At 46.9% G+C, this 12,130-nt stretch overlaps 1 protein-coding gene across 1 annotated transcript; it reads right to left on the bottom strand.

Moving 5' to 3' along the window:
* Positions 1 to 1,722: 1,722 nt before the first annotated feature.
* On the bottom strand, positions 1,723 to 7,541 carry SHISA2 (shisa family member 2). The gene is made up of 2 exons (XM_045017322.1): positions 7,021 to 7,541; positions 1,723 to 4,706 (listed from the first exon to the last, which is right to left on the bottom strand). Exons 1-2 carry the CDS (start codon positions 7,322 to 7,324, stop codon positions 4,153 to 4,155), a joined length of 858 nt encoding a protein of 285 aa, XP_044873257.1. The 5' UTR covers positions 7,325 to 7,541; the 3' UTR covers positions 1,723 to 4,152.
* Between the last annotated feature and the right edge of the window lie 4,589 nt (positions 7,542 to 12,130).

Raw genomic sequence — 12,130 nt, forward strand, 5'->3', positions numbered from 1 at the left:
ATTTGGATGCAGTTGGGAGCGAGAATACAGTACCCTTCCATGAGACAGCTCAGATCCTAATCAACAAGGTACTTAAGCAAGTGCTTAAATTTAAGTACTTGAGCAGACTAACTGAAACCAGTGGGGACTACTCACATGAAGTCCCTGGGTGAATCAGTACCCTTGAAAGGGAGCACTATTTTCAAATTAATTCAAGGCACAAAAACTGTCCTTTGATTTAGTTTCTACACACTACATGCAGTTGGTGTTTATCTCAGACTTAAAGCTGCTCTATAACAGAATCCATGTATTATGGACCAGATTCTGCCACACTAATTCAGTTACACTTTGAGTTTCTTAAAGGTGTGAGCATGAGGAAGAATGGCATTTTCCAATATTTTCTATTCTTTTAAATCAAATTTAAAGGATCAAACATTATTGTTTGCTAAAATATGGAGCATTCGGCTATTCATTAGAGAACTAGAGAGTTGTGCTTAGTCAAGAAAACTAAGTCAAAAACTGAAACATATGTTATTACAGTAGTTTGACAGCAATAAAAAAAATCACACCATAAAATATTTATTAAACAAGGGGTTTTTTCTTCACTTGTAAGAAACACTTTATGTCAAGTGCCCTGTAAGAGATTTAAAAACTTTACCAAATGTTAACATTGATTTTACATTATTATACACAAGATATAAAACACCACATCTCACAAACTTCCTTTTATTACAACTCAGGGTTTGGTTTTTTTCCCAACAGTTGTAAATTAATTTCTACATACTTAAATTTAACTTAAATTTTTTTAAACAAGTAAACAATGTACAAAGAGATTCACCTGAATTTCATAAATCAGAGCAGGTGTCCTTAACAGGGCATGTGCAATGAATGCAGTGCATTCTGGGAGAGAGAGAAAAATAGAGCGCTAACTTTATTCACAGTTGAAAAAGCTAACATCAGGCTCTGGGAAACTGTCTTCCAGAAAAGAAACAATGGACCTGATCCTGTGAGATGCTGAGCACCTTTAATTCCTCTTGAAGCCAACAAAAGTTGAGGGCATTTAGGCCTAGCTCTAAAAGTATTTAGACGTTGCTCTGCACAGCACTGAAAGGCCTAGTTCCTCAAAGTTATTTAGATGCCCACTTCCCATAGGAGTTGGGTGCTTAGGTGCTTTTGACAATCCCACTAGGTGCCTAATATCCTTAAGACTTAAAATGCTGAGCAGAGCAATGTCTAAATAGCTTTAAAAATTTGGGCTTCAATGCTTTGTAGGAGGCACCCAGCACTTCTCAAGATCAGCCTGTCTTTTCTAGTCAAAAGAAATAAAGTGGCTCAAAGGATGCCTCTTTCTTAAAAGTTATATATGCTATACTATTGTTATGGTATCAGCCAACAGTAGCAGACCTGATGTAAAATCCCTACTCCTTTTCTTATGTCAGTGGTAAAGAACATCTCTTCCTTTTGCTTTTTTGTGTTGCATGTTTACAAATAAACCATTGCACCTGACATACAGTCCATGTAACAAAATTGTTAGTATCAGATTCATTGCAACATAAGGAATCAGTATCAGACAATAGGGGTACGTCTTCACTACCCGCCGTATCGGCGGGTAGCAATCGATTTCTCGGGGATCGATATATCGCGTCTCATCTAGATGCGATATATCGATCCCCGAACGCGCTCATGTCGACTCCGTAACTCCACCAATGCGAACGGCGGTAGCGGAGTCTACATGGGGAGCCGCGGATGTCGATCCCACGCCGTGAGGACGGTAAGTAATTCGATATCAGATACTTCGACTGTAGCTGAAGTTGCGTATCTTATATCGATTTTCCCCCATAGTGTAGACCTGCCCTAAGAAAACATTTTATCAGTGCTGGTTAAAGCAATTTAATGTTTTCATTATGCCCTCGGTACTATACTGTCATTCCAAACATAAAGAACAAATTGATTGAAATGCAGATTAATTTAAAACGATGAAAGCAGCCTTAAAGACATTGTTGGTTTTGTTTTAAAGAAGTATGAAATGCATGTTACAATTAACACAGACAGATTATTCCTTGTACAGTAAAAGCTTTTTCATCTAGCATATTTGGCGGCGGGGGGGGGGGGGGGGGGGTTTGCCGGTAAGTGAAAAGTTCCAGTTAACTAAGAGTTTGGGTGCAGGGCTGGAGTTTGGGGCACGGGACAGGGTGTGGGCTCTGGGAGGGAGTTTGGGTGTGGGAAGGGGCTTGGGGCAGAAGGTTGGGACCCAGAAGGGTGCAGGGTGCCAGATCCAGGCGGCACTCACCTCGGGCATCTCCCCGCCAGCAGCAACCTGTCCCTGCTGCTCCTAGGTGGAGGCGCAGCTAGGTGACTCTGTACGCTGCCCCTTCCCTAAGCACTGGCTCTGCAGCTCCCATTGGCCGGGAACCGCAGCCAATGGGAGCTATTGGGGGGGGAGGGGCTGTGGGTGGAGGCAGCGCGCACAGTTGTCTAGCCATGCCTCCACCTAAGAGCAGCAGGGACAGGTCACTGTTTCCGGGGAGCCATATGTAGCCAGGTAGGGAACCTGCCAGCCCCATGCCAACCAGACTATAAACCAGACTGTCTATGAAGATTAGAAATGCCGGTTTATAGAACTAGCCGGTTGGTACAGGGCTGGATAACACAGCTTTTACTGCATATTGGTTGCTTCTTTAAACTCAGGAGATTATCTATTTTATCACAAATGGAATCAAAGGTTTTAGTGCAAAGTCACCCTCTGCAACATGCCATCTGCTTGAAGGCTTAAAGATTTCTACATTGTGCAGAAATATTTTACTTATAAAGCAATTATACAAAATGAAAAGCTATTAGGACTTGAGTGTTTTGGTTGTTGTTTTGTTCATTTTCAACACAAATAACAAAAAATAATATTTCCAGAAACTGACTCCTAGTCTAGCTGTGCAAATCCTTCCAAATTCCCTTTGGATTGGCAATATTTTAGCATCAGAACAGGTCAGCAGGCCCTGGAGTTCAGAAAGGTTTGGGTTAGAATGAATCCCATTTTCCCATGGTTGAACTGCATTACAAACCCATGGGAAAGATCTTGGTTTGACATGTTTGTGCACATTCACACAGGTTTATGTTTCACAGGAAGTGGGATTAGTAGCCATATTTGAAGATACACCTCTACCCCGTTATAACGCCACCCGATATAACACAAATTCAGATATAATGCGGCAAAGCAGCGCTCCGGGAGGGCGGGGCTGCGCACTCCGGCGGATCAAATCAAGTTTGATATAACGCAGTTTCACCTATAATGCGGTAAGATTTTTTGGCTCTCGAGGGCAGCGTTCTATCAAGGTAGAGGTGTGCTAAATGACCTTTCTCTGCAAGCACAGTTCAAACTTGAAATGCATAGGACAACAGCAGTATCAAAGATTTTGATGAAAGCAATAACCTCATATCTGTTTTTTATTAAAGTTCACTGAGATAAGCAAAGACTGTGCAAACCCCTATTGGTTCCTGAACGTGAGTCAAACTCAAATCGAGAATGATTCCAAGTGCACTGGAAGTTAGAGCTGAATGTTTTACACACTTCTAATTCCTACATAAATATAAGAGACAAAGAAAATAATCTTGTGAAAAACTAAGAATAACACCTCATTCCACCTTGAACCTAAGGTGGGTAAGAAATCATAGGACTTGGTAGCAGGTTTCTAACTTACAATAATTGCACGGTTTAGTCTTCCATTGACAATGTGATTGTCTGTAAAGCAATATGAAATGTTGTAAAGTTGGTGGAAGAGAGGAGGAGAAGAGAGGTTTCTTAAATACTGTGATCTTGCACAGTGTAACAAAACTCTTTTTATGAAGTAGCCAAATGCTTTCACCGTGCCATACCTGAAGGGCACTTAATAGCTCAGGCATTTATCTCTCACACACAGTTATCTGAAATGCATATGCATCTTCAGCATAATCCATTGCCACTGTTAATCATGAACTGGAATGGAAGCATATCTGGAAATGGTAATTCAAAGATATCATTACACAGTTTTTGGCAACTGAATCCAATGTAAAGAAATGGTTTATAAACACTGTCTGACATGCATGAGTCTTTCAAAATTATTTACAAATGAGGTTCTACAAGCTTCATTCCAAAAGTATTTCTCCTCTGCTTAGGTGCTAAAATATGTGATTTTTTTTAAATTACACAGTCACTGCTGGGTACATCTTCTGTTCACTATTGGCATGGGGATAGGGAGACTGAATCTGCCTGTATCCACTTTGCAGACCATCCAGGAAAGGTGGCACCGTGGTCATAGGCATAGAGTCATGTTGGACAGCATAACCTACATACTGTGGGTGCAGATACTGCCCTTGGTGTGGCACAATCTGGGTAGCCTGCTGGCAGTTCAGTACTGAGAAATTAGTAGGCATGTTGACATAGACATTATTCATGGTCCCTTCTGGCAAACAGCAGTTGGTCTGTGACCTAGTAGGGGGGGCTCTGGCACCTGAATTGGCACTGGAACTGGAGCTGGCAGCAGTACTTGATTGACGAGAAGAGGAACCACGGGAGGTACTGGCACTTGGAATCATGGGAATAGTCTCCATCAGCCGATTACCTCCAGGTGCTCGGCTCTGCTGCGGCTCTTGCTTGGGTCGCAGGCATCTGCAGCAACAAGCTGCTACTAGAGACCCCAAGATGATAAAGGCAACAAAAACAGATCCAACTATAAGGAATGGCACATAAATGGGCACTATAAAAAGAAACAAAACCACTGTTATTAGGAGTTGCTACAAAGGCCAAACCTAAAAAACAAAGTTATACAAAGAGAACAAGAGAATCCACTGCTTATTTCTTTCAGTCACACAGCATTAATATACTCAAGTCCTCCAGGGAGAAATGATTCTGGAAACTAAACATTCCATTTGCTACTTTTAATAAAAGGACCAAAGAAAATATAGATTCTGCAGAAATTAATGGTTGGGATTTTCAAAGAGCTTAAATTGGAGCTCTGCCCACAGAGAAAGGATGGCCCAGCAGTTAGGGTGATAGGTCGGGACTTCCAAGACCTGGTTTAAGTCCTTGTTCTACCACTGCCGCCTTGTGTGATCTTTGGAAATTCACTAGGAAATTCATCAGTCTCTCTGTGCCCCACTTAGCTACTCCCCTTCCTCACAGGTTCTCTTAAAGACTATGAGATGCTCAAAATGCTACAAAAAGGGGGATCACATCTCTCTTACAGCCAACATGGCTGGGACTCATCCTTTTCGTTTAAGACTGTCAGCCCCAAGACTTAAGTATTACTAACCCTTGAGATGGCATTACCTGACCATATCAGCTGGAACTATTACTAATGAGATGTGCAGGACACAAGACATTCACAAAGACTAGTGACAGCTATCAGATCGTGGTGAGCAGCAAATAAATCTAATATGTGATTTTTAGAAAAAATCACTTGTTTTTAACATATAAATGGAGTCATCTTCGCTGAAACTGGAATGGCTAACAGAGTCACTTACATACGCATAATTATTAAACTAAAGGCTGTTTAGTCTATCATTTTTTGTAATTTTAACACCTTTTAACAAACAGTTTCTAGTATAATTGTTTATTTCTGCACTGGCCAAATCCTGTAGCTCTTTAGCAGGTGCCTGCACTTGTTACAGTCTGCAACACACAAGTTTTCCAAGTCTGTCCTAATTATAACACCACTTCAGGCTAGTTCTAGTGTGTTCAGTATTTGTGTATGGCCAGCAAATGTGCTAGAGAGCCACTGAGGCTTTTCCCAAACAGCACTAAAAAAAAGACTCTAGTTCATCCTTGATATTTAGTCATAAATGCTGTCTTAAAAGGTGGTATCTAGGCTTGAAGAATTTATACAATTAGACTATGGTGACTGGTTAGAAGTCATTTTGAAATCCTGTGTAATAGAAGTTATTTTTCCTGAAACAGTTGTTCCCTTTCAGGGTTTTTAGCCCCTTTCTTTTTTAATTGGAAGTGCAAACAAAGCTGAAGGAATGATTAAGTATACTGCTGCTGTATAGGTCTGACACAACTTGTTCAAGACATTCTGGAGACAAGTGGTGTTGTCATTTAAATAAATGCAGAACTTAAAAAACAATCAAAGGTTTTGTCATTCGTAAACTATCCAAACTCCTTGACAGTAACTTAGCTTTTTCCATGTTTCTGATTTTAATAGTTGCAAATGATGGACTAATTGACAAGTCTTATTTGGAGTCCAAAGATTTGACATTTGCATTTCGGTCCTACTTTTATCATGACCCTGACAACAAACTGAGGATATTTGTGCGTATGTCCTTCTGTTGTTAGGGAAAAAAAAGTGTTTGATTTACATTTAAGGCAGGAACATATTCTCTTCTTTTGTCTCATTTTTCAACTGATCCTACTGCCAGAAGTATTAGTAATAAAAAATGTGTGCTCTAAAACTAAGGGGAATTACCCATAAGTACATGTGGATTCACCATGACCAGCCAAATCTTGGTCCCTCTGAAGTCAATAGCAATAACTCCCTACAGGTCTATTAACAACATCCCAGGTAGCAGTTAAAGGCTCAGCTGTCATAGGCAGGGCTGAAAATGAGGGGTTGCAGCTCCCCTCATTAAAAGATGTCAGAGATGTAGGAATATTTACCAGTCAGCCCCTGCTCCCAAGAAGTCTCTGCACTGAGGGTTTGTTCCCAGGCCACTAGCCATTAGGCTGATGCCATTAACCCTGCGGGGCCGGGTGCTCTCAGACCTATGTTCAGGTACCTGTGAAGGTAGAGCCTGGGCTCACCAGGACACCTGGCAGCCAGCCTGGCTGGGGGCACTCTGGATTGGCAGTGCCAGCGCCTCCTTTTGCCCGGGAGCTCGGAGTGGCTAAGCCTGGCTGTCCCATAAGCACCCTCCCATGAGAGACTGAACTGCCTGCTCGCCTGGCTGCCCCGCGCCCATGGGGCACATCTGCCCAGCCCCGGCGTGTCGGGCTGGACAAGCTGCAGAGCCGCCAGGGCTCCGGGAGGGGGCTGCGCTGGGCCAGGCTGGGCTGGCGGGGGGGAAGCCGCGTACCTGCTGCGCCATCCGGGCCGTCTTTGTCCGGCCGCCCCTGCTCGTCTGCCCCCTGCTGCCGGTCGTTGTCGCACACGCCCTGGTCCAGCCTGGCCTCGGCGCTGGAGCAGCAGTAGCGCAAGGCGCAGCTGCCGCAGCAGATGGTGGCGTCCCCGCCGTCGAAGCGCTCCGGGCACTGGAACCCGTCCCGCCAGGCGCCCTGCGCGTCCAGCCAGCCGTGGCAGTACTCGCCGCTGGCCCCGGCCCCCGCCGGCAGCAGCCAGCCCAGCGCCGCCAGCAGCAGCCAGCAGCGCCCGCTCCACATGGCACCGCTCAGCGGCGGCGGCCGGGGCAGCAGCGCGCCCGGCAGGAAAGGGCGGCGGGGGCTCAGCACGCACAGGGCTCCTCTGCTAGCGCCCAGCTGTGCAAGGGGGGGGAGCAAAGCACCCAGCTGTCCCGGGTGTAGGGGCGAGGTCGGGATAGGAACACAGCACCCCGCTATGCCCCGGGGGGGATAAGAACACAGCACCCCGCTATGCCCCGGGGGGGGGGCGGGATAGGGACACAGCACCCCGCTATGCCCCGGGGGGGGGGGGCGGGATAGGGACACAGCACCCCGCTATGCCCCGGGGGGGGGGGGCGGGATAGGGACACAGCACCCCGCTGTGCCCCGGGGGGGGGGGGATAGGGACACAGCACCCCGCTATGCCCCGGGGGGCGCGGGTTGCGGACACAGCACCCCGCTGTGCCCCGGGCCGGGGGGGGGGATAGGGACACAGCACCCCGCTGTGGAGGTGGCGGGAGTCTCCTACTAACACGGCTCTGAGTGGAGGGGGGTGAAGCAGCTGCTCGCAGGGGAGCCTAACACCCAGAAGCGGGGAGCCCACGGGGCTCTTCTGCCAGCCGCCCGCCAGGAACGGGGGGTCGGAGGCTCTTCCCGAAGTGCCCGGCGCTCCGTGCTCCGGCGCTGGTTGCCCGAAGGAAAGCCCCGGCCCGCCCCTAGGAGGCGGCGGATGGATTGCAGTGTCCGCGGCTGGCGCCTGCGCCTCTCCAGGCACCCAGGGCAGCGGGTCCGGCGAAGCGCTTCACAGAGCCAGGGCTTCCCTCCCCATCGCTACCAGCTCGGCGGGGGAGCAACGGGAGCTGGCCGCGGCTCGCCAGGGGCAGCCCCCCCAGCCCGGGGCGCCGTGCCCGCCCGGCAGATCCACACGCCGGCGGGGGCAGCGATGCGGCAGGAAACTCCAGGAGCATCAGAGGCGGGACTGTCCCGGCGCCGCCACAGCTCGACCTCCCGTCCGGGTCGCAGGGCCGAGCCCGCGGGGGCGCGGGAGGCTGCCCCGGGCTCCCCTGGCAGCCGAGCCGAGCCCCGCAGGGGCAGCCACTGGGCACGGGCGGCTGCTGTTACTCCGCTCGCTCGGCCCGGCCATCCCGCTCAAACTTTCCTTGCATGATTCGAAGCCGCATCCGAAGTGGGCACCGCCGGGCTGGAGGTGCCGGGGCTCAGTCCCTCTGCGCCGCTCAGCGGGGAAAGCCCCTGTCCCGGCTCCTCCTTCACCTCGGCGCGCCCGCCGGAGCCGCCAGCCTGGCACCGCCAAGTTACATCCCTCCGCTGCGGGGCGACACCCCCCGGGGCAGCGCGGCGCCCTCCTGGCTGCAGGCTGGGGGAGAGGGGCTGGTAGGGGACGCGGAGGTGCCTCCCGGCGTGTCTCTCCCGCGGCGCCCTCCGCCCGGATCCTTGCTGTGCCGCTGGCTACTCGGCCTCGCTCCTCAGGCTGCGCGGCAGAAGCACCGGCGGCAGCCGCTGGCGCCCGGGTTGTGTCGCTCTCTGCTGGCGAGACAAGCAGCCACTGAGGCTCGGGCGTCTCGCACTTGCTTTCTCGGTGTTATTATAGGTACCCAGCACCCTCTAGGCGCGCATGCGTCTTATCCCAGCCACCCCCTCGCCTTAGTCTCCCGCAGGGGGACAGCAGCGGGGCGGAGGAGCAGCGTTTGATTGTCGTAGTTCAACTCCACTAGACATGCTCAGTCTGACGGGGGAAAGCGAGCGGCTGGGGGAACCGAGCTGAACGTGCAAGGCAGGGGCTGCTAAATCAAAGAGCAGCTCAAGTGTCAGGCCACCCAATAGCGAGCGAATATAAGGTTAAAAAATGAGGCAGCAAAATCCATGAGAGGACACATAGCTGCTTCCCAACCTAGCTGGAAAAGAAGTTAGCGGCTTCTGGCTTAAGAAGACACTAGCTCGTTCAGTTAAAAGAGAATCTGCTAGTAAAGCAAATGGCATTTATGTTAAGCCACCAAAAAAAGTTAGAGTGAATTTCAAAGTCTGACAAGAGGGAAGCTGACAGTCTGAAACTCAAAGAGTGACAGTTACTTACCCAACCTTTGTGTTTATCTACTGCAGAGTGATCCTCAGTGCCTCAGTGCCCTGTCCTCGTACCTGCCTTAGGCAGGAGCCACAGAAAACCAGCGTTTGTTGTTTACTTAAGTATTTTTAACCTTTTTTTGTTTTATTTCCTTAATTGTTATTTTTATTACAAATTCGGTATAATCTGAATGAGCACTAATACCCTAACGTTTCAACCTGCCTGTAGTGTAGACGGGATAAATCGATCCCCAATCGCTCTCCTGTTGACTGCTGAACTCCAGCTGGATGATGACGGGGAAGTAATTTTATTTCGATCTAAGATATGTCGACTTCAGCTACGCTATTCTCATAGCTGAGGTTGCATATCTAAGGGCTGGTCTACACTGGGGGGGGGTATCGATCTAAGATACGCAACTTCAGCTACGTGAATAGCGTACCTGAAGTCGAAGTATCTTAGATTGATTACCTTGGGTCCTCATGGCGCGGGATCGACGTCCGTGGCTCCCCGTGTCAACTCCGCTACCACCGCTCGCTCCGGTGGAGTTCCTGAGTCGACGGGAGTGTGTTCGGGGATCGATATATCGCGTCTAGATGAGACGCGATATATCGATCCCCAAAAAATCAATCGCTACCCGCCGATACGGCAGGTAGTCTGGACGTACCCTTAGATCGATCTCCCCCGCCCCAGTGTAGACCAGGCCTAAGTGTGTGAGGAGAATTATCCCTTTTCAAAATGCTTTGCAAACTTTACTTCTTAAAAGAAGCCACCTCTGTAGTGCAACAGGGCAACTGTTGGCAAGTATACAACACTGCATAAAATACAACCATTAGCAGGTTGAAATTGCAGTAGAATTTAAATAGGCAGAATGAACTTTACATTGGAATTTGGCTAGGAAACGGGATTGACACTCCTAGTCTTGCAAAAAGTGCCATGGAATTTCTAATGAATAAAAGTGGTCAGGGTGCCAGTTTTATGTTTTCTTTGAAAGATGCACACCAGTACAATACCCTATCATGCTATGCAGGGACATTGTTCCAGTGCTGATTCAGGAGATGTGCCATGTATCAAGCCACTTATACTATTTTCTAAGCATCTTTTTGTTTTAGTCTTTTTTCCTTCAAGTCTTCCATCCCAAAATACCTATCCTGTACACAAACTGAGCAGATGACAACTTGAGATGCAATATACCTAGACAAGCTTTAAAGCATGTGTAGTTTGTAGTTGAGAGGCTCTATCAGTTCATAAAGAGTTACTACATCTATATTTAATTTAATAAAAGACTGATTTTTCTCCATCATACAAAACAGCACCTGACATTGGTAATTTCCCTCATATTCAGTGGTTTCTACACTTCATAACTTAACACTCAGTTGTAAAGACACTTGTTCCTCTGGTGAGACTGTAAAACAAGTTTCCAGTGGAAGGAAATTTTTATGGCAAAGAATTTATATCTTTATTGGGGTATGACTATATTATGTTTTCCCCCTTTTTCTTTATATTACCACAGCCCCCTCCTCCCCCACGCCCCAAGTACACCTATCAAAGTTTTCTGTATGTTATTTGTCTTTTTGGTTTTTAAATGAATACATGACAAAAAGTAATAAGTAATCCCTGAAAAAAGGGAATTGTGATGAAGACTATTGTAGTTAGGCTCCAGTGCTGCCAGATGCTCAGCATGTGGTAAAACGTCCATCCCTATACATCAGCTTCTGGGACTGGAGTTTTAGTGGAGAGAGATCAAATAACATTTTTAACAAAATGAAATAGATGCAAATAATATAATCACATATTTATTTTATCTTTCAGCTGTGAAATTAAAGAAAGTTGCTAGTGGCTCTGTGTGAGTGACTGACAAAACCATTACAGGTTTAAACAAGAGCCAGCCGCAGTCAAGAGATCAGCCACTGGGATCACATAGTGGGTAATATATCAGGAAACAATGTTCCATTCAGTTAATTCTTTCATTTTTTAGAAAATTGGCATGGATATTGCCAGTGTGCATTTTGATTATGAGATGGTGTTAAAGTAAAAAACGTGTCCTTTACTAGAAGGAAAGAAAGCAACTGAGATAATTTCCATTCTTTCAGTGTTCTACCTGACTGCAATAAAGTTGATTGCAAAATTCTATAAATCTCTGAGATTTTTCAACTCTCTGCTTTTCTTAGTACTTTTGACGCTAAGTTATCTTTCTTTAACTACCAAGAAAGTACTATACTAGCTTCATACACTCCATTTTCAACCCCTTGATCCTTCAGTTCTCCACTCACTTTCAGCAGTTCTCACACATGCTCCCAGATGGGTGTTAGGCCTAGTGTTCTAGTCAAATTCCAACTCAGGTAATTACATCCCATCTACCCACATTACTTCTGAGGATTCAGTTGTCTATGGTGTTCTTCCTAACTTGCTGCCCTACAGTTTAGTAGTATTGCTGTATTCTGTAAAATAGCAATGGTCCCCTCCAGAAGTTGCTACGCTGCAGTGGTGGGTGAAGAAATGATCCCTAAACTCCCTCATTAGGGTATTATGAATCATAGTAAACATTTGCAAAGGGCTGCTATTTAGAATTGCAGTGCCTGTAGGACAGATTCTATGGTCAGCCATAGTAACTAAGCTGCATTAAAATTGTACAGTTGAAAAAGAAGAAATTTGTGTGGATTTCAATTATGAGGGTTGTTAGTTCTATCTCAAAGACTGATCAGCACATCCCTGTAGCTCTTAATAAATTCTTTAGCATTTGCAATCTCTGGTGAGAGACACTGCTCCTT

This window comes from Mauremys mutica, chromosome 1, assembly GCF_020497125.1.
Source record: "Mauremys mutica isolate MM-2020 ecotype Southern chromosome 1, ASM2049712v1, whole genome shotgun sequence".
NCBI lineage: Eukaryota > Metazoa > Chordata > Testudines > Geoemydidae > Mauremys > Mauremys mutica.